The sequence below is a fragment of the Chiloscyllium plagiosum genome, unplaced genomic scaffold (genome assembly GCF_037043375.1).
Source record: "Chiloscyllium plagiosum isolate Xiang-an unplaced genomic scaffold, Cpla_swu_hap1 HiC_scaffold_53X, whole genome shotgun sequence".
Classification (NCBI taxonomy): domain Eukaryota; kingdom Metazoa; phylum Chordata; class Chondrichthyes; order Orectolobiformes; family Hemiscylliidae; genus Chiloscyllium; species Chiloscyllium plagiosum.
Window position 1 is genome coordinate 17,458,219 of NW_028270191.1, and position 23,055 is coordinate 17,481,273.

The 23,055-nt window shown below is 41.8% G+C and overlaps 1 protein-coding gene across 6 annotated transcripts in view; it reads left to right on the top strand.

Moving 5' to 3' along the window:
• Nucleotides 1-23,055, top strand: part of spats2 (spermatogenesis associated serine rich 2) — a 141,704-nt gene that overhangs the window by 92,574 nt on the left and 26,075 nt on the right. For all 6 annotated transcript variants that reach the window (XM_043681883.2, XM_043681882.2, XM_043681880.2 and 3 more), the window contains one exon: nt 20,855-20,913. In XM_043681883.2, coding sequence (XP_043537818.1) covers nt 20,855-20,913 — 59 coding nt within the window. The remainder of the gene's footprint in view (nt 1-20,854; nt 20,914-23,055) is intronic.

Consider the following 23,055-nt stretch of genomic DNA (forward strand, 5'->3'; position numbering starts at 1 on the left):
GAGGCATCACATTTTAGGAAAGATAAATTGGCCTGGGGTGGGACTACGATATAGGTTTACAAGAATGATACCTGAAATTTAGGGGTTAAGTTATGAGAGATTATATAAATTAAGGCTTTTTTTTTCTAGAATTCAGAAGGTTATGGGGTGATCTGATCAAAGTCTTCAAGATATTAGCACGAAGAGACAGGTTAAATTGATTAGGGAATTCTGGAACTGAGGGGCATATTAAAAATTAGGGCCAAAACATTCAGGAGCGATGTTAGGAAGCAATTCTGCACACTCATGGGGAGTCCAGAACTAGAGGGCATAGGTTTAAGGTGAGAGGAGAAATTTAAAAGGGACCTAAGGGGCATCCTTTTCATGCAAAGAGTGGTGTGTGTATGGAATGAACTGCCAGAGGTGGTGGTGGAGGCTGGTATAATTACAACATTTTAAAAGTGAATAGGAAGGTTTTAGAGGGATACGGACCAAACACCGGCAAATGGGACTTGATTTATATAGTATAGCTGGTTGGCATGGACGAGTTGGACTGAAGGGTCTGTTTCCTTGCTTTACATCTCTGTCTCCTTGACTATACCTTTTGTTGCATAAGGTGCCAAGCCTGGAGAAACCAGCTGTACAGAAAAGATGCATCAAGAAAATGTTTCATTGGTCTAGAAAAAATATTTTGTTTCTATTACACAAAATAATTTCTTTTTAATATGACTTGTCAGAATATTGTTTTGTTGGAAGTAGGTAGAGAAATGAATAGAAGCCTGCACATATTTCCAGACATGTAAGAGTAATGTCAGTGATGTTGAATAGAGTATTTGTTTATTTAGTAAGGGCAAATAATGAATAAATTTCAAAAACGTCAGTTTATTTTGATATTGGACTCCCTGTTCTCTTCGAATCATTATGGTTGATTTCATCAAATAAGTGCTTTAACTCTAAATTAGTTATGTGCCTATCTGAGGTAATTAGCTCATTTGTACTTCCTTTTGAGGGAGAAGGAGAAGAAGTAAAGAATCAAGACAAGGAGAGCAAATGTGGATAAAAATTAATTTGCAGTTCTGTGTTCTTGCACTAAATTTAATAGTTAGATCCAGGAGAGAAAGGAAAACTATTGGGATTAAATAACTTTTAAAATATAATTCATTCTTGGATGTGAACATTCTTGTAAGATCAGCATTTATTGCCAATCTTGGTTACCATGGGTAGATGATGGGCCTTTTTGGGTAGTATACTGATATAACTGAACAGCTGCTCATCAAATTTAAACAGTAGCTAAGAGTCCACTATGTTGGTATGCAACTGAAGTCATACCTGAGACAGACTGGGTAAGGACTGACAGCATTTCTTTCTGAAAGGGCATTGGTGAACCAGTTGTCTTTTATAAAACCTGGCTCCCAAATTAATGTAACCTGACTTTATAATTTAACTGTTTAACATTCTATATTATTCTGTGAATCTGCACAGTTCTCCCTCGAAGGCCTAGATATCCATGAATACGCAAAACTAAATACAGTAGCCTAGGTAGGGGTCTGGTCAAGACTCTGTACAGTGAACTATAACTTCCCTGTTTTGTATTCCAGCACCATTTAAGACTAATGTTTTGATTACCTTTTGTACCTGTACATTTGTTTTTGGTGATTCATGTATCAACATACAAATTAGAATTGGGAATTGGTCATTTGGCCCCTCAAATCTTCTGCCATTTGACAAGATCGCAACATGTCGGATTGTGACCTCAACTCTTCTTTCCTACCTGTCCCTATTCCTTTGATTCTCCTATCAATCAAGAACCTGGCTAACTCAGCCTTAAAAATAGGCAATGACTTTGCCTCCACTGCTCTGTGGGGAAGAGCAGACCAGACTTAATAATTGTCTGAGAGAGAAACAAATTCTCTTCCTCTCCTATTTTAAGACCCTTTTAATTTGCATAGCCTTCTTTTTCACAATTGCATTCAATTTCCCTCACAATAAACAACATTCGGTTAACTTTGCTGTACCTGCATTCTAGCCTTTTGTGATTTGCACACCAGGGCACCCATATCCCCCTGCATCTCAGAGCTCTGTAATCTCTCACCATTTAGTTTTTTTTATTCTCTCTGCCAAAAATGATTTTTGCACATTTTTCCACAATAAACCTCATTTGTCAGATCCTTGCCCACTCACTTAATCTCTGTATTCCTTTGAAGCATCCTTATGTCTTCACAACTTGCTTTCTTGCCTATCTTTGCATCATCAGCAAATTTAGCAACCATGACTTTGGTCCCTTCATCCAGGTAAAATCAATTGTAAAAAGTTGAGGCTTCAGCACTGATTTTTATGGTATATTAGAGTTGCATATTACAGAGTTGCACTTGCCAACCAGAAAATGCTAGTCTCTGTTTTGTTAGTTAGCCAGTCTTCCGTCAACGGCAGTATTATCACCCCTACACCGTTCACTTTTTTTTTGCAATTGCCTTTGATGTAGCTCCAAGTCAATTGTCATCTTGAAATCCATCAGTTCCTCTTTTTTTTTCTCCCCCCCCCCCCCCCTACGGCACATTACTAAAAGACCATAAGATTATAGGTACAGAATTAAACCATTCAGCCTATTGAGTCTGCTCTGCCATTCGATCATAGCTGATACTTTAATCCTGTAAATTGGATTTTCCACCACAAAACCATTTCTAACATCTTCCCGAGGGTGGATGTTAAGCTAAGTGACCTGTAGTTTCTTGTTTTCTGTCTACCTTCCTTTTCAAATATAGGAGTTACATTCATGGTTTTCCAATCTTAAACAGCTTCTTCTGAATCCAGGAAACTTTGGAAAATTAAACTGTTGATTCAACTATCCAACTAGCCACTTTTGAAACCTTAGGAGGAAGTCCATCAGGGCCCAGGGACTTGTCAGCCTGCAGCTCTAACAGTTTGCTCAGTACCACTTCCCTAGTGATTGCAACTTTCCTGAGTTTCTTGCTCCTTTCCCTTTCCTGAATTTACAGCAATGTTTGAAATGTTAGTCAAACCATTTCTAGTTAACTTTCTCTTGTACTTTAATTTTTCCCTTTTGTTAATACTTTAGTCATTCTATGCAGTAAAGACCATTGGACATAGGAGCAGTAGTAGACCATTTAGCCCATCGAGTCTGCTCCGTCATTCAGTGAGATCATGGCTGATCTGATAATCCTCGGCCCCAATTTTCTGCCTTATCTCAATAATCCTTGCTTTCCTTAATTATTAGGAATCTGTTTATCTCAGATTTGAATATACTTAGTGACCCACTCTCAATAGCCCTCTGTGGAATAGAATTCCACAGATTCACTTCCTCTGAGAGAAGAAATTCCTCCTCGTCTCTGTCATAAATGTGTGACTCTTTACTCTGAAATTATGCTGTCTGATCCTAGACACCCTTTCAAAGGGAAACTACCTCTCCACAAGTACATTATCAAGCCCCTGAAGAATCTTGTATTTCAGGAAGACCTCCTTTTGTTCTTCTAAATGCCAATCAGTACAAGCCCAACCTACTCAATCTCTCTTCATAAGAAAATCCTTCCATACCCAGCGTAAATCTAGTGAATCTTCGATGGACTTTCCCCAGTACCAATATATCTTTTCTTGGATAAGGGGCCCAAGAACTAATCACAGCATTCCAGTTGTGACCTGACCGGTGCCTTGTATAATTTTAGCAAGAAGTCTCTATTTTTATACAAGTTTCCTTTTGAAATAAAGCCCAATATTATATTTGCCTTCCCTATAACCCACTGAACTTGGATGTGATTTTTGTGATTCATGCACTAGGGTTCCCCCAAACCCTCTGCTGCAGCTTTCTGCAATATTTACCCAATTAAATAATATATACCTTTTTTTCTTGCAGTCCCCAAAGTACATAACCTCAGGCTTTCCCACATTATATTTCCATTGCCAAGTTTTTACCCACTTAACCTGTCTATATCCCTCTGCCACCTCGTGTCATCCTCACCACCCATTCTTTTCTTTTCTTTCTTTTTTGTTTGTTTCTTTATTTTCCTCCTCCCTGCTTTCGTTTCAACTCATGACTTTGATTTACCCGGAGGGGAATGGAGGAGCCGCGAGAAAGCAGTCCCAGAGCGGAGGCCAGCAAGGGGCATTGAGTCCTTGAGAAAACTTACCATGGAGCAGTGTAGAGCTGGTGTGGAGTGGACTGGAGGTTTGGAGCGGAGTGGGGGTGGTTGTTGTACTGGGGCCTGATGCAGATGGTCAGACCATGTGTAGAAGCCCCCGTGCTCAGCTACTGCAATGTAATGTTGAGTTCTAGTTTGTTTATATGACTGTAACTATGTCTTATTTCTGTCAAGTAATGCAACTACTTTTCTTTTTATTCCTCTTTTTGTATCTAAGATTTGTACCTAGGTACTTAAGATGGCACTATATGAGGCAATACTCTAAACTTTTCATTATACTTCTGTACATCTGTACTTGAGAACACATGACAGTAAAAGGATATTCTATTCACTTGCCTTCCATTTTTGTGCTATCTGCAAACTTTGCAATAGCACACGCACTTCCCTCATCCAAGTCATGAATACATATTTGTTCATTATTGTCTCTCTCTCCCTCTAAATATAAAAAGATTAACCATGGTCGATTCACTCCCTTCCTAGAATCCTTTTTCCTCACTGTGATATATTTGTTGTGAGTCGTAAATGATTTATTTTCAATGTTTGCCATTGTTCATCGACCATCTTCTCGACTATACTGATTTTCCATCTACTCCAGACAGTTCTCCTCTCACTGCTTTGTAATTACCCTTATTTAAGTTTAGCACAGTTGTTTCTCACTCTCAAACTGCTACATTCTACAGTGTTATGGTCACCTGTTCCTTCAGGGGTCTCTTATTGTGAGATCATTTATTAAACTTGCCTCACTATACGTTAGCAGATCCAAAATAGGCTGACCACTGGTTGGATCCACAGTGTATCATTCTAGGAAGCTACGTCACATGCTCTCTGACTTCTTCCTTGTGGCTACCTGTGCCAAATTGACTTTCCAAATCTATGACGATTAAAGAAATCTATGACGATTAAAGTAATCTATGATTAATGTACTGCCTTTTGTATTATCTGCCTTCATTTGTCTCCTGGTGTATTCTCTGTCCGAGAGAAAGCCGCTGTTGGGGGACCTATAGACTACTTCCACCAGTGTTGCCTTCTCCTTGTTAGTTCTTGCCTCCATCCATATGGATTCTACATCATTCGATCAAAGATCATTTCTGACTACTGTACTGATTCCATCTTGTACTAACAAAGCCACATCATCATCCTTGCTGTCTGCCCATCCTTTCGAAAGGTCACATTATCTCTGAATGTTTAATCCCCAGCTTTGATCTCCTTGTAACCACTTAATAGTCACAGAGATATACAGCATGTAAACAGACCCTTTGGTCCAACTTGTCCATGCCAACCAGATATCCCAACCTAATCTAGTCCCATTTGCCAGCAGTTCGCCCCTATCCCTCTCAACCCTTCCTATTCATATACTGATCCAGATGCCTTTTAAATGTTGTAGCTGTATCAGCCTCCATCACTTCCTCTGGCAGCTCATTCCATATGCACACCACCCTCTGTGTGAAAATGTTGCCCCTTTACTCCCTTTTCCCCTCTTACCTTTAACCTCTGCCCTCTATTTTGGACTCCTCCACCCTGGGGAAAAGACCTTGTCTATTTACTCTATCCTTTATAAACCTCTATAATGTTATCCCTCAGCCTCTCCCCATAGCTCAAACCCTCCAACCTTGGCAACATCCTTATAAATCTTGTCTGCACCCTTTCAGGTTTCACAACATGTGTCATCTGCAAACTTATTAACCATACCTCCTATGTTCACATCCAAATCATTTATATAAATGACGAAAAGCAGTGGACCCAGCACTGATCCTTCTGCAATAGCTATAATATCATAGCCATTAAGCTCTATTTGTGTGGTTAATTCATTTGTTTTGTTCCAAATATTACATCCTTTCAAATAAAGAGATACTGATCTTACTTTAATACCTTTTTCTTCACACTTTGTCCCTGTTTGCTGCTTTTTTGTTTATGCTTGTATGTTCTGTCCCACTCTGGATATATTTGTCTAACATTGTCCTGCAATGCCACCATGTCCTTTTGATTTGCAAGCCTATGTTTCCCTTCTGAACCCTTTGGCAAGTCATGTTGCAGCTGTATAGAACTTTAGTTAGGCCACCTTTGGAATGTTACATACAGTTCTGGTCATCACACTACCAGAAGGATGTTGAGGCTTTGGAAAGGGTACAGAAAAATGTTTACCAGGATGTTTTCTGGTTTGGAGGGTATTAACTATGAGGAGAGATTTTACAAACTTGTTTTTTTCCACTTGAACATTAGAGGCCCCTTCCAAAGCTTTCTGTTGATCTAGCAATATAGGTCCTAAAACAATCTTTGTCTCTTTTCAGAAACCTCTCTCCCAAATTTTATTAGCTTTTATCAATAGCAGACCTTTCATTTTTTTTCCCCCAATTCTCTAATCCACAAATATGTATTGTCAATACTATCTCTAATTTTTAAATTAACCATGGATGGTGGATTTACCCCTTAGGATTTTTTCTTTCTCCTTTGAATGTATCTATTCTGCACATTCTGAAATATCTCCTTCAGTATCTGCCATTGCACCTGTATTGACCTATCCCTTAACCAACTTTGCCAGTTAACTTTAGCCAGTTCTGCTTGCATGCCCTCCTAATTGGCCTGTCTTTGATCCACTCCTCTCCCTTAAACTAAATGTAAAATTCAATCATATTATGATTGCTGCTGTCTAGGGTTGCCTTCAGTAAGGAATCATTAACTAATTTTATCTCATTGCGTAATTCCAGGTTTGTATCGCCTGCCCTCAGGTTGGCTCCAGAATATGCTGTGCTGTGAAACTATTGAGAAAGCCTTTTATGAACTTCTCATCCGGGCTACCTTTGCCTGTCTAATTTTTCCAGTCTGTGGCGATTTAAAAACCCCATGATTTTTGCTGTACCTTCTGACAGGCTCCAATCACTTTTTCCATGGACCACCTTACCAGGTGGTTACTGTTAGGAGGCTTTTACACCACTCCCACATGTAACATCTTGCCTTTTATCTCTACCCAAACTATTTCTGCATCCTGCTTTCCTGAACTTAGGTCATCCTTCTCTTTGCGATAATATCATCATTAATTAACAGAACCATCCCTCCACCTTTCTTAGCTTCCTCTCCTTCCTAAATGTCATTTACCTTTCAGTATTCAGATCCTGATCTGTGTCATCCTGCAAACACATCTCTGTAATGGCTATCCGATTGTATGTATCCATTTCTGGTTGTGCTGTTAGTTCATTGTTTTATTTTACTTGCGACATGTGTTCAGATGGCCTTTTTTTTTAGTTTTGTACTTTCTAGTTTTACCTGCTGGTTTACTCTCAGATTTGTACTCTCTATCTTTTCCTGCCACACTGTTTTATCATTTCCTATGTAAATACCTTTCTCTCTCTCTTATGTGCGCACTCTCTCTCTCTGCTTCAGAGGGTAGTGTTAATTCCCCTCACTATAATAGACTACTGCTAATACATTCAAGTCGGGGTACAAAAAGGAATGGCTTCCTGTATCACGATGCCTGGTCAGTTAGTTCATCCATGCTGCACCCCTTGCTCTCATCCAAACAAGCAGAAATAGCCTCACACCTGTTAGACAATTACTAAGACAGGTTGCTGCCCTCTGGATCCCCTTATCTGTTCATTTTCAGCTACACTGGCATCCAGGAGCACCCACATGTTGCAACCATGATGCATCACTTGCCCTGCCATCCTTAATGTATTGAAATTAATTACTTAATTATTCAATAAAAATATTTATTAACCTTTCCACAAGCTCCTATGCTATTTTGAATCTTAAGAATAAAATTAACTTTGGCCACTTACCAGATTCTCACCAAACAGCTCATTTTTTTTCCCTGTAGTAGAGTAAGAATCAGAGCTGAAAATGTGTTGCTGGAAAAGCGCAGCAGGTCAGGCAGCATCCAAGGAGCAGGAGAATCGATATTTCGGGCATGAGCCCTTCTTCAGGAATGAGGAAAGTGTGTCCAGCAGGCTAAGATAAAAGGTAGGGAGGAGGGACTTGGGGGAGGGGCATTGGAAATGCAATAGGTGGAAGGAGGTTAAGGTGAGGGTGATTGGCCAGAGTGGGGGTGGGGGCGGAGAGGTCAGGAAGAAGATTGCAGGTTAGGGAGATGGTGCTGAGTTCGAGGGTTGGGACTGAGACAAGGTGGGGGGAGGGGAAATGAGGAAACTGGAGAAATCTGAGTTCATCCTTTGTGGTTGGAGGGTTCCTAGGCAGAAGATGAGGCGCTGTTCCTCCAGCCGTCGTGTTGCTATGGTCTGGCGATGGAGGAGGCCAAGGACCTGCATGTCCTTGGTGGAGTGGGAGGGGGAGTTGAAGTGTTGAGCCACGGGGTGGTTGGGTTGGTTGGTCCGGGTGTCCCAGAGGTGTTCTCTGAAATGTTCCACAAGTAGGCGGCCTGTCTCCCCAATATAGAGGAGGCCACATCGGGTGCAGCGGATGCAGTAAATGATGTGTGTGGAGGTGCAGGTGAATTTGTGGCGGATATGGAAGGATCTTTTGGGGCCTTGGAGGGAAGTAAGGGGGGGAGGTGTGGGCGCAAGTTTTGCATTTCTTGCGGTTACAGGGGAAGGTGCCGGGAGTGGAGTTTGGGTTGGTGGGGGGTGTGGACCTGACGAGGGAGTCACGGAGGGAGCGGTCTTTTCGGAACGCTGATAGGGGAGGGGAGGGAAATATATCCCTGGTGGTGGGGTCTGTTTGGAGGTGGCGGAAATGACGACGGATGATACGATGTATATGGAGGTTGGTGGGGTGGTAGGTGAGGACCAGTGGGGTTCTGTCCTGGTGGCAATTGGAGGGGCGGGGCTCAAGGGCGGAGGAGCGGGAAGTGGAGGAGATGCAGTGGAGAGCATCGTTTACCACGTCTGTGGGGAAATTGCGGTCCTTGAAGAAGGAGGCCATCTGGGTTGTACGGTTTTGGAACTGGTCCTCCTGGGAGCAGATGCGACGGAGACGAAGGAATTGGGAATATGGGATGGCGTTTTTACAGGGGGCAGGGTGGGAGGAGGTGTAGTCTAGGTAGCTGTGGGAGTCGGTCGGTTTATAGTAAATGTCCGTGTTGATTTGGTTGCCCGGGATAGAAATGGAGAGGTCTAGGAAGGGGAGGGAGGGGTCTGAGGCGGTCCAGGTAAATTTGAGGTCGGGGTGGAAGGTGTTGGTAAAGTGGATGAACTGTTCAATCTCCTCGTGGGAGCGCGAGACAGCGCCAATACAGTCATCGATGTAGCGGAGGAAAAGGTGGGGGTGGTGCCAGTGTAGCTGCAGAAGATGGACTGTTCCACATATCCTACGAAGAGGCAGGCATAGCTGGGGCCCATGCGGGTGCCCATGGCTACTCCTTTGGTTTAGAGGAAGTGGGAGGATTGGAAAGAGAAGTTGTTCAGAGTGAGGACCAGTTCAGTCAGTCGAAGGAGGGTGTTCAGTGGAAGGGTACTGGTTGGTATGGCGGGAAAGGAAGAAGCGGAGGGCTTTGCGTCCTTCGTGATGGGGGATGGAGCTATACAGGGACTGGATGTCCATGGTGAAGATAAGGCGTTGGGGACCGGGGAAGCGAAAATCATGGAGGAGGTGGAGGGCGTGGGTGGTGTCCCGAACGTAGGTGGGGAGTTCTTGGACTAAGGGGGACAGGACCGTGTAGAGGTATGCAAAGGTGAGTTCGGTGGGGCAGGAGCAGGCTGAGACAATGGGTTGGCCGGGGCAGTCAGGTTTGTGGATTTTGCGCAGGAGGTAGAAACGGGCGGTGCGGGGTTGTGGGACAATAAGGTTGGAGGCGGTGGATGGCAGATCCCCTGAGGTGATGAGGTTATGGATGGTCTGGGAGATGATGGTTTGGTGGTGGGAGGTGGGGTCATGGTCAAGGGGGCAGTAGGAGGAGGTGTCCGCGAGCTGGAGTTTAGCCTCAGCGGTGTAAAGATCGGTGCACCAAACTACCACCGCGCCTCCCTTGTCTGCCGGTTTGATGGTGAGGTTGGGATTAGAACAGAGGGAGTGGAGGGCTACACGTTCCGAGGGTGAGAGGTTGGAGTGGGTGAGAGGGGTGAAGAGGTTGAGGCGGTTAATGTCACGGCGGCAGTTGGCTATGAAGAGATAGAGGGTGGGTAAGAGGCCAGCACAGGGTGTCCAGGTGGATGGGGTATGTTGGAGGCGGGAGAAGGGGTCGTCAGAGGGTGGGCGAGAATCCTGGTTGAAGAAGTAGGCGCGGAGGCGAAGGCGGCGGAAGAATTGTTCGATGTCTCGCCGCAAATTGAACTCGTTAATCCGAAAGGAGCACTTCTTTCCCCCAACTCCCAGCACTCTGTTCAAAGTCACAGACATCATAAGGCAATGTGTTAAAATTATATGTCAAAATCTAGAACATTGCTGGACTTCTGTCAACCCTTGAATTAATATTACTGATGAGAAACCACCTGACCCAGCCAGCTGAAGAACTGTCACATTCAAGACAAAAACTGTTTCTTTGATGTTTAACACATAAAGAAAATTGGTCACATAACAAACAGTAGGGAAAATGAATAAAGCTGCCAATTTGCCAAGGGTGTGATTTTTAATCGCTTAATACTAACATGCCAATGGATGCCTTTTTTGTTTCACCTTTTGTCACCTTTCCTCTTTAATTGGATTGTAGCCTTTGTAATAGCTCTGTGATCCACAAGAGATACTGTTGTGTGAAATTGTCAGTTCCGAAGTCAGTGTCTCTCCACAGATGCTGCCAGACCTCCTGCATCTGGTTTTATTTGTCAATTATCGGTGGATAGTACTCTTTTTCAAAGGACATCTCAAAATTGAAAGGTCAAGGAGAAAGTGGTTTTAGTTGCAAATTATTTAAAAAGGTTTGATCTCCATCCTTAATTTATATTCCACTATAGCAGAGCCAGAACCTGCCCTTCACCCAATTGACTTGCAGCTGGATAGCCATCAGAAGTTGTGTGCTAACTCGAGAACAAGGGTGAACATAAAAAAATATGTTGGTGTCTATCACATTTAATTATTTAAATTTTTAAGCAGTTGCCTTTTGAAAAATGGATTGAGGGTTAAGACAATACCAAAAGGGTGGATCGATGGAGGGGAAAGTCAAATTAACATTTTAGGTAATGTACCTTCTGCTTCAGAAGCTGAAGAAAGGCCCTTGATCTGAAACATTAATTTTGTTTCTCACTGCAAGACCTCCTGACTATTTCCAGTATATGTTGTCTTCATTTCAGATTTCCAGCAGTTTACTTTGTAATACCAGAAGGGTTGAAATTTGGATACAGCTGTAACTTGGTCACTCAAACACTAGCATTAGTTTTATGGGTAATTGTATTATTTTGATACATGTTTATACATTAACACTGGTGATATGATTTCTAATTTGACCATGTTCTAATTTCTGTTGATTTGAACCAGTTGTACATCTGCTGTCTGGGAGCATTTTATGCTTTTTAACTGCTAGATCAGGCACTGCATTTTTGACAACTTGTCAACTAAAGTACCAGCATGATTTGTGTGAGGGTTTGTCAATTGTTGTCAATTCCCTCATTCACACGAACGGAGTGTGCATGGAACTATTTAGGTATTGCACACTCAGCCTTTATCCAGTATTCTGATATATTGCATTCACAGAATAAAACGTAAGGAACTTTTGCATTAAAACATAATTGAAAACTGCTTTGCATGTGTGATCCTAACAAATCTATGCACATCCCCAAAGGAAGAAGAAAATTGAAGAAAAGAATATTGCCTTTGATTAGAGTATTATTTTGTTCTCCAACACACTTTTTTGTTATTGACGTGGAGCAGAGAATTGTTGGAAGTGTACAAAATAGGAAGGTCCTTAAATTAAATGGCTCCACAGATCTCCAGTAGACAACTTAAATTTGGTTCTTCTGTGAACTGTGACACTTTGCAATAGAATTAAATAAATACTGTAACTAAAATACACATCATAACAAAACTAGGAAACATGTATCATGTATTCTATTTAGCCATTTTGAAGAACTTTTATAGCAGATATAAACGTGTTTAATCCCATTTACATCCTCCTTAGTTGTCAGCCCATTATTTTCTTATTCTCTCCACTAATTCTTAAGTCTTTTGAGCAATATTGCATATTATGTTAGCTGCTGTATGTCTTCTGCTATTTCCATCTGTAACCCATTATATATTGCTTGAAATTTTAAAAAATCGATGAAAGATACAAATTGAGTAAATCAGTGAAGTAACATCTGCTAAAAGTGTGCAGACAGACAAGATAGATGAGAAAAGAGCAAATTCTAGAAAAAGTAAGTATTGAATTAATGGAGACATTAATGTCAATGAAAGAAAGTTTACTAGAGTCGTGGTTTTGGTCATCCAGCTATCTGACCCTTGGGGAAATCAATCACCACGTTCAAGTTTTCAAATTAGTGGGCAATTTACATACCAGTTACCCAAATACAGGAAGCTTAGGCATATTTGACAAAGCTGAGGCTTGTGAATGTCAAGTTCTGCTCTGGTAAACCACTTTTTGCTTGTCTAGCCTGAGCCACCAATGGGAACTTGCTTTTAAGATTTTCTCGAGTTGAGTGGAAACTCCCAGTGGCATCTGTCCCTCTGGCTTGTCGATTAGTAACAATACTGCCAAATACTGCAGATGTACCTGAATCAGATACTAGATTGCCATGTCCTCCATAAAGCATTTGGAATGTTTGTACTTAGGTATGTCATCCTCAAACCACCTTGAGCCTATAGAGTTACTAGATGGATGAATAATGAGTGGGAGTAAAACACAGCCAAAAAAGGGTCAACCAAGTAAACAAACAAAGGAAACAATTGACCAATTATACGATGATGAATTGCAAGATCTCTCCCTATTCTCTCATTGTTAGTTGTCAAGGTTTAAATATACCGCATTTCATTGCTAGAATTTTTGTTTTAAACGGTTCATTAACCTGACTTTGGAGAAGATCAGCTGTCTAGATTATGTTCTGTTAACCGAGCTGCATTCTATTTCCACGGCGTCTTTAATACAGTTTCCTGATTCCTCATTGAGAATACCTATCCTCTCGCATGCCAGAAATTTTAATCTGATGCTTTGTGTTTTTAGAGCAAGAAAGAATCTCTTAAAAAGCACTGATTGCGATGGCTTACTAAGCCCGAACAGGTGCAGAAAATAATAAAGAAGACTGGTCTTTCCATCTAGAGGACTGAAGTACAAGGGTGCAGTTGTATAAAATCCTGGTTACACCTGACTTGTGAGCAGATGTAGGCACCACACCTTAGTAAGGATGGATGTATTGATCTTGGAGGCAGTACAACGTAGGTTTACAGGAATGGCACCTGGACTTCAGGGGTTAAGTCATCAGGAGAGATTATCCAAATTAGGCCTGTTTTCTCTAGAGTTTAGAAGGTTATAGGATGATGTAATCGTGGTCTTCAGTATATTTAATAGAAAAAGACAGGGTAGATAAAGATAAACTATTGCCGCTAGTTGGGATTCTGGAACTAAAGGACAGAGTCTGAGAATTAGGGCCAGACCATTCAGGAGAAATGTTAGGAAGCACTTCTACACACAGAGGGTGGTAGAGGTTTGGACCTCTCACCAGTGAGAATTGAAGTGAGATTAATTGTTAATTTTAAACTTGATGTAAAATTTTATTAAGCCAAGGTATTAAGGGATATGGGCCAAAAGCAGCTAAATGGAGTTCTGCCATAGATCAGACATGATTTTGTTAAATGATGGGACAGACTCAAGGGGCTGAATAGTCTGCTCCTGTTCTTATGTTTTTATACCATCTCAAAATTCTCATCTTTGTGTAGCCACATTTTTTCCTTCTCCACCAACTGAACATGAGCTGATACTTTGTAGTCTTTTGAGCATTGCTGACATTTGAATATCCAGACCACAATGTGATAATATTAGCATAAAACTAGATTTTATTTTCCCATGTGAATGACATAACTATTACAACGATTAAACAAAATCTGCTGAATGTGGTGGAAACACATGATTACTAATCTGATAGTGGATTGCTATCAAATTGAGATTGCACTAGTAAGTGAAAAGAACATTGTGGCAGTGCGTTGTTCTCTCATTAAGTATCAAACCGAGAAAAGCTTTTACAACAGTTGGTTCTGCAATGGATGTCAGCAATGTGTTTCACCACATTTGGTAGATTTTGTCACTGTTGAAATGAAGCAGTCTAATAAGAATCTAAAAGATGTCAGTTGGGTCTGATGGCAGTTTGTTCTGGAAAAAATACCAGGCATGAAAAGTCTTTGGGAATGATCCCATTACACTTTATAGTCATTGGGTCAGTTAAAAAGTAAATATATTTGGACACACTCTTTTCATGTGAGTGCACTCTATCCTTGCAAAAGCACTGTCTTTGTACAGAAAATTATTATGCAGCTGTCAGAATGTTAAATAGTAGAACATGGGTTGTACATAGGATTTGAAGGAACAGTAGCTGAGTTCAAATCCCAGCATTTGTGAAATTGAATTCAATAAAGTAGCAACGAAAGCTGAAACCCAACTGCCTTATCAATATTGTTCCAAGGAGGGAACCTGTTACTACATACAAACACTGGTTTCAAAATACATGATTGATACCAATAGATGGGCAAAAATGCAGCCTGTTCTCCCACCTCCCCACCCCAAGAAGAAAAATTATTTTCATTGCATTACCGTAGGAGTTTTGGTCTTTGCTCAGCACCTTTTTTATTCATTGGCAAAGCAAATCACAAGTGGCGTTGGCAAAACCAAAATTTACAGTGCACCCTGCTCCATAACTACCAGCTGGTACAGATGTAGCACAATTGAAGGATTGAAAAATATTCTTTTCAATTTGTCAAATGAATTTGAAACCAGCAATCTTAATTAGAGAGGCCACATGCAGGCTGGTTTGAGAAGTGGAAAAAGTCATGGTGTTGCATTGGGGAATGCTTGAGACATGGAGTACAGATGATATTTAACTTTGTAGCTAGTAGCAATGTACTTGGGCTAAATATGCTGCATACTGACATGTCATGTGCTTGGAATGGAAGGAACGTGATTTGTTTCCCAACATTAATTTGATGCTTACGCAAGTCACTTTCTTAAAGTAAATAGAATTGAATATCCTTTATTGTCATATATTGTCAAGTACAGGAGTACAATGAAAAGTTTACAATGTTGCCTCTCATGGCACCATCTTAAGTACAAAGTACCTCGGTACAAATCTTAGATACAAAGAAATAAAGAAGAAAAAAGTTACATTACCTTAGTGATTCATGGTATAAGTTAGAAAAAAGACATAGTTAAAAGGATAAATGTTATAGTCAGACAAACAAATTACATGGTCTGACCAGCCTTGCAAGCTGCTGACCACCCGTGCTGATACCCAGCCCAACAACCGTTCCGACTCTGCTCCAGGCCTCTAGCCCGGTCTGCTCTGGCTCTCAGCTGTTCCAAGATAAGTATTCTTTTGGGGAAAAAAAACTTGTAAAATCTTTTAAAACAAAGGAAAAGGAGGGAAAAAAGTGGATGGATGGACAAGCCCTAGGTTGAGGAGCCCAAACACTTTGTTAAATATATCATTTCACTTGCATGACAGTGTAATCTTTTGGAATAAATTGTGTGTCTTATGGTCCTACTCCACAACCATCTGAAGAAGGAGTGGCACTCTGAAATTTAGTGCTTCCAAATAAACCTTTTGGACTAAACTTGGTGTTGTGTGATTTTTAACTTATTCCACCTCTGCCATCTATAATAAAAACATGATTTCTGTAGTCCTATTTTAGACACTTATAACTAACTGATATTGTGACAAAATTTTAAAATATTTCTTTGATTTTCCCTGGGCAGAGACATGATTCAAATGTTTGTATGCTTCAAAAATCAATGCTATAAATTGGGACGTATTTTTGTCTGGTCAGCAAATTGCAAACCTCAAATAATTTAGTCATTCTGTGGTTTTGCTCTTGTTGCGCCCCTGATGCAAACAGCAATATCTCTGTCACGTTACTGAAAGTGGATCCATTTTTATTTTTAAAAGGTTGCCCTTAGGCCGCTTTTAAGTCTTACCTTCCCACCCTAAACCTATTGCCCTCTCGTTCTGGGCTCCCCCATCCTAGGGAGGGGACCTTGTCTATTTACCCTACCCATACAACTCATGATTTTATAAATGTAACTGGGGTCACCCCTCAGCCTCTGGTACACAGGGAGAAGCAGCCCCAGTCTGTTTGGCCTCTCCCTGTCGCTCAGGCCGTCCGACCCTGGCAACATCCGTGTGGATCTTTTCTGAGCCCTTTCAAGCTTCATAGCATCATTCCAATAGGAGGGTGACCAAAATTGCACATAATATTCCAAAAGTGGCAATAGTTCTGTTGGACAATGGCAATTTAATTCTAAAATTTTAATTCCTTCACAAGAATGGAATAATTGTCAATATAGATGTGAGGCGCCCTTGCGCAAGAGTGAAGAACTGATTGGAAGACTGGGGACTTAATTCTAAAGTGAGGAAATTACAATGGCAGAGGCAAGAACAGGCTGCAACAAATGAGGGAACATTATTGAAAGAAATGACAAACATTTAAATAGCACCTGGAGGAACTGCAATAGTTGTTTCATCCTGTCTGACAAAATAAAACACAAAAGGTGGCCCAGCAATGGCTAACAAGCCATATTATGGATAGGACTGGATCCAAAGAAGTGGCGTACAAATTGGCTTTAAAAAAAAGCAGCAGGTCCAAAGACTAGGAGTAGTTTAGGTTTCAACAAAAGGATTGATAAAAAAGGGAAAATGGGGTATGTGAAGAGGAAAAAAAGGATTAGTGAGAACAATTACAATTAGAAACAGGAAAAGTTCTCATGCGGGACAAAGAGATGGCAGACCAATTAACCACGTATGTTGCTTCTATCATCACAAAGGGGGACACAAGTAACATCCCCAAAATGTTGCGCAACACTTGGTCCATGGAGAACAGAACTGAAGGTAATGAATAGTTGTGGGGAAATGGTGTTGGGAAAATTGATGGAATTAAGAGTTTACAAATCCCCAGCACCTGGTAATCCAAATCCCAGATTATGGCCCGAGATAAGTCATGCAATTGTCAAATTTCTGGCTAATCTTAGCAGGACTTCGACATTTAATGGTAAGGCCCTTGCGAGTGTTGCTGAACAAAGAGACCTTGGAGTGCCGGTTCGTAGCTCCTTGAAAGTGGAGTCGCAGGTAGATAGGATAGTGAAGAAGTTGTTTGGTATGCTTTCCTTTATTGGTGAGCGTATTGAGTACAGAAGTTGGGAGGTCATGTTGTGGCTGTACAGGACGTTAGTTTGGCCACTTTGCAAGGATGTTGCCAAGGTTGGAGGATTTGAGCTATAGGGAGAGGTTGAACAGGCTGGGGCTGTTTTTCCTTGGAAAGTCGGAGGCTGAGGGGTGACCTTATAGAGGTTTATAAAATCATGATGGGCATGGACAGGATAGATAGACAAAGTCATTTCCCTGGGGTGGGGGAGTCCAGAACAAGAGATCATAGGTTTAAGGTGAGAGGGGAAAGATATAAAAGAGACCTACGGGGCAACATTTGCATGCAGAGATGGTATGTATGGAATGAGCTGCCAGAGGAAGTGATGGAGGTTGGTACAATTGCAACATTTTTTTTTAGATTAGATTCCCTACAGTGTGGAAACAGGCCCTTCGGCCCAACCAGTCAACACTGACCCTCTGAAGAGTAACATACCCAGACCCATTTCCTCTGACTAATTGATCTAACACTATGGGGCAATTTAGCATAGCAAATTCACCCGACCTGCACATCTTTGGACTGTGGGAGGAAATGGGAGCACCTGGGGGAAACCCACGCAGACACTGGAAGAATGTGCAAACTCCTCACAGACCGTCGCCTGAGGCTGGAATCGAACCTGGGACCCTGGAGCTGAGGCAGCAGTGCTAACCACTGAGCCGCCCTGATAAAGAGACATCTGGATGGGTATATGAATAGGAAGGGTTTGGAGGGATATGGGCCAAGTGCTGGCAAATGGGACTAGATTAGATTGGAATATCTGGTCGGCATGGACGAGTTGGATTGAAGGGTCTGTTTCTGTGCTGTACATCTCTATGACTCTAAGCTACCAGGCTACTCAACTATCTTTGCTAAAGAGTACTAAATTCATGCAATGATGTTTAGATATCCTTTGGAAATAGAAGGACTTTGTTAAAGCCTTGAAATCTCACTCTGATAGTTGTATTGTAATTCACCAAATAATTGATATAATGAAGTTCATCATTCGGATTCCATAATGGTGCATACTGCATTTTATTCCACCAATGCATTCATGTTGGTCTCTGGCTTTAAAAGTATTTCCCACCATGTTCAGCTATTGGGTTCTTTCTCCCAGGAAGGGTGTTGAAGGTGCTATGATAACAATGTTTTGTCAGCTGAGCAAGCAAAAGTTAATGACCCAGTTATATCGTATGGAGAATAATTGACAGTGCTAAGTGAATTAAAATGTATACTTGGAGAGTGGATAACACAAACCACAGGAGAAAATTTTAAACAGTTATCTGCTTTTTGAGATTGAATCAGTATTCAGTTATTTTATTTGAAACGAAGAATTCATTTCTTTATCCTGCAGGTTTCCCCCTCCACTTAGCTGTGATGATCACAATGTTGGATATAAAATATTTATCACTACACTTTGCTTTAGTTGCCTGAGGAGTGGGATTAGGCTGTATGCAAGTGAAATTTTAAAAGTCCTAGCCTGTTCATCCATATTCTGAATAGGAATACTGCTGCTTCCCTTGAAATATTGTAATGTTTGAAGTAAAGTAAAGGGAATTGGTTATTGGCATAATTACATTAAAGGTATTATCAATTTAAGTTTTGAGTTCTAGTAATGTTTCCCTGCTCTGGGAACACATATGCTAGTACTTAATCAATTTACATTGCCATAATTTTATTCCAAAATACAATATAAATAAAATTTGACTTACTAGAATACAGTCACCAATATTTACCTAACTGCATTTGGCAAAATAGCATTGGGAAATCACTTAGTGATCAAGTATTCAACAGGCTGGCGTCTGCCCTCTCCATGATCACCGCTAAACCTCCAGGAGTACGGAGGAAGATCCTGCCCCTGAAATCTACAAACATGCAACATTCTGTTTTTATTAAGCCCTTTATAATTGCATACGAGACTTATAGCATTTAAGGGCTTTAACTATTGCTAAAATTATATTCAAAGTGTTTTAAAAATTTTGCATTTTCTTGACTAACTGTCAGGCCAGTACCAGCTACTTTATTATGAGTCATATTGATACAAATAGAAAATCTAATGAAATAACTTAATGCTTTTGCAAAGTGGTGTCACTATACATCATCCAAGTCTTACAGACTTCCAAAACCCATTGTCAGTTGTGTGCATGTGATTATTCCAGCTGATGGTAATACTGAATAAATCAGATCCTGGAAGGAAATCTAGCTTGATAAATCAAATGTTTAATGTTTGTAGTTGGTTGATATAGCAATTAGTCACTGAAACATATTCACACACGGCTGTAGATGTACAGAGGTGGCACGGTGCATCAGTGGTTAGCACTGCTGCCTCACAGCACCAAACACCCAGATTTGAGGCCGGCCTCGAGTGACTGTGTGGAGTTTGCACATTCTCTCCATATCTGCATGGGCTTCCTCTGGGTGCTCCAGTTTCCTCCCACAGTCCAAAGATGTGCAGTTTAGGTGGATCGGCCATGCCAAATTGCCTTTACTGTTCAGGGGTGTGTATGTTAGGTGCATTGGCCATGGGCAATGCAGGACTAGAGGGATAGAGTAGGAGGTTGGGTCTGGGTGAGATGCTGTTTGGAGTATGGTGTGGACTTGTTGGGCCGAATGGCCTGTTTCCACACTGTGGGGATTCTTTTTTTAAAAAAAAGTACTGTAGCAAACAAATAAATTTATTGCACAGAAGAAACAAACAAAGCCACACATATATATAGACAGTTAAATCTTAACACCAACAGCAAAACAAATACTATGAAAGTTTAAACCCAATGCTATCCTTTTTACAGACATATCACTCCTATCCTAACTCTTTAAAGTTTTACTTAACTAATTGTCCTCAGTTTCTTTTCATTGGACTGTTGAGACAATTTTACGATTCCCTTCCAAGTTTGCTGGAACGAATCTTTCGCAATTCTGATGGTCTAATTCTAAATTGTAAACTCCGGTTTAAATTATTCCATCTATTGATACCATGGGTGTCTTGCCAGGTACTTGACTGAAGTCACATGCCTTTTGGAAATCATGTATGTGGGTCACTGTTCCAAATGACTTTCTGACTTTTTTTTAAAAAAGAAGCACCTTTACAAAATTGACCAAAATCCAAATTATCTATATTATACACCTAGTATCGCATGTTATCATTTAAGACTTTGCCTGTCGAAAATCATTAATTTCGATGTCAAAAGCTACATGGATGAAAATTCAGTTTTGCTTCAGACAACAAGGTTAGAACTTCTTTTAATAAGCAACTTTTTCATAACTAATTATCTGTGCAACTGCTTTAAACATGATGAAAAATGTAATATTGAGTTACTTGCAGCAAAAGAAAAAAGTTATTTAATAACTTGATTGGTATCACAAATCCTATAGCATTCCTAAAAAGTTATACTTTAAAAATCTGATCTCAGCCCTTTCCTAATTTTTAGAAACTGATTTAAATCAGTTATGGTTCAGCATTACATCCTAGTAGGGCACCCCTCTTATTAGAGTGAAAATCCACAAATAAACCTCTCTCGTTTTCATTGCAGTTTTATGGACAGAGAGGTGGCACTGTTGGGAGAAATGGATAAAGTCAAAGCAGCAGCATGTAAGTGTTCAATTATTTTACAATTAATAATAAAATCTTGTTCTAGGAATTATTGTTGTGATAGATTATGGAACAATCAGTTATGCTTCTGGTCTGTTAAACTTGAAGGCCTTTAATGTGGTGACAAATGATGGGATAGAAATCTGCTTCACCAAATTTGCTGCTCATGTACTGCTGAGACAGTATTGCAAGCAGCGTAGATGGAATTGTAAAGTTACAAAAAGATATCGACAGATTAAGTGAATGGGAAGAACTGTGAAAAATGGGTTTCAAGGTAGGCAAATGAAAGGTCATTCATTTTGGACCCAAAAGGGTCCAAAAACAGGGTACTTTATAAATGATAAACTAGAAATGGTCAAGGTCATAAGAGACTTTAAGGTTTGAGATAGGTTTATCATTATATCAAGGACAGTACCCAAAAATAATCAGAAAGACTAGTAGATTACCTACCTCTGCATCCACTGACTCCAGACTACGTTCAGACCAACACAATTTGGACCCAACCAGGACAACCAGTACCTGCAACAAATCCGAAGCCTCCAGCAACATAACCTCCCTCCAGATCCTCCGCTCCACACTCGCAGCCATGCGCCGCTACCTACAGTCCCTGCAGTCAGCCCTGCCCCAGCTCAGGACAACACTCTCACAGACCTGCAAAGGACCTTTGATGTTCTTCATCCTCAGAATTCATACACAGAACAAACGCTTTTTCCTAGCCATATCGAACATCAAAGAAAGTAAGTACAAAAAACTTTCATGTACTCACCCTCACACTCCGAATTCCTCGACCGTTCCTGAACCTTCTCGTGACCTCCGGAACCACTCAGGTGCCATTGCCCACGCAGCTGCTGCAGCCACCACTGCCGCAGCGAACGGTGACATCACCTCTGCCCCCACCGGCACACGGACAACAGCCACCACCAACCATGCAGCCTCCGCGATCGCCACCCAGACAACTGCCTCCACGATCGCCAGGAAGATCATCGCCCACAGATACACGGCTACCGGGACCAGCGCCGTTTCTGCCCGGCGTGCCACTTCCGCCCCCAGTGACGTCACTCACCTGCTCAAGGGCCACACCGCATGCTACGCCACTCCCATGTCGATCTCCGCCCCCACGCCTAACTTCGCCCCCACTCTCAGCTTCAGCCCCACACCAGGTCCTAGCTCCCAGCCCTGCCGTATTTTCACTATCCCTCCAGACCTCCCCCTCTCTGAGGATGAACAATCAGTCCTCAGCAGAGGCCTCACCCTACGCTCCCGGATCAATGAGTTTGACACGTGGCGATACATCAAGCATTTCTTCCGCTGCCTTCGCCTCCGCGCCTACTTCTTCAACCAGGACTCTCGCCCACCCTCTGATGACCCCTTCTCCCGCCTCCAACACACCCCATCCACCTGGCCACCCCGTGGTGGGCTCTTACCCACTCTCAATCTCTTCATATCCAACTGCAGCCGCGACATTGACCACCTCAACCTGTCCACCCCTCTCACCCACTCCAACCTCTCACCCTCGCAACGCGCAGCCGTCCACTCCCTCCGCTCCAACCCCAACCTCACCATCAAACCGGCAGACAAGGGAGGCGAGATAGTAGTTTGGCGCATCGACCTTTAGACCGCTGAAGCTAGACGCCAACTCGCGGACACCTCCTCCTACTGCCCCCTTAACCATGACCCCACCTCCCACCACCAAACCATCATCTCCCAGACCATCCATAACCTCATCACATCAGGAGATCTCCCATCCACTGCCTCCAACCTCATAGTCCCACAACCCCGCACTGCTCATTTCTACCTCCTACCCAAAATCCACAAACCCGACTGTCCCGTCCGACCCATTGTCTCAGCCTGCTCCTGCCCCACCGAACTCATTCCTGCATACCTCAACACTGTCCTGTCCCCCTTAGTCCAAGAACTCCCCACCTATGTTCGGGACACCACCCACGCCCTTCACCTCCTCCAAGATTTTTGCTTCCCCGGCCCCCAAAGCCTTATCTTCACGATGGACATCCAGTCCCTATGCACTTCCATCCTCCATCACGAAGGCCTCCAAGCCCTCCACTTCTTCCTCTCCTGCCGACCCAACCAGTACCCTTCCGACTGACTGAACTGGTCCTCACTCTTAGCAACTTTTCCTTCCAA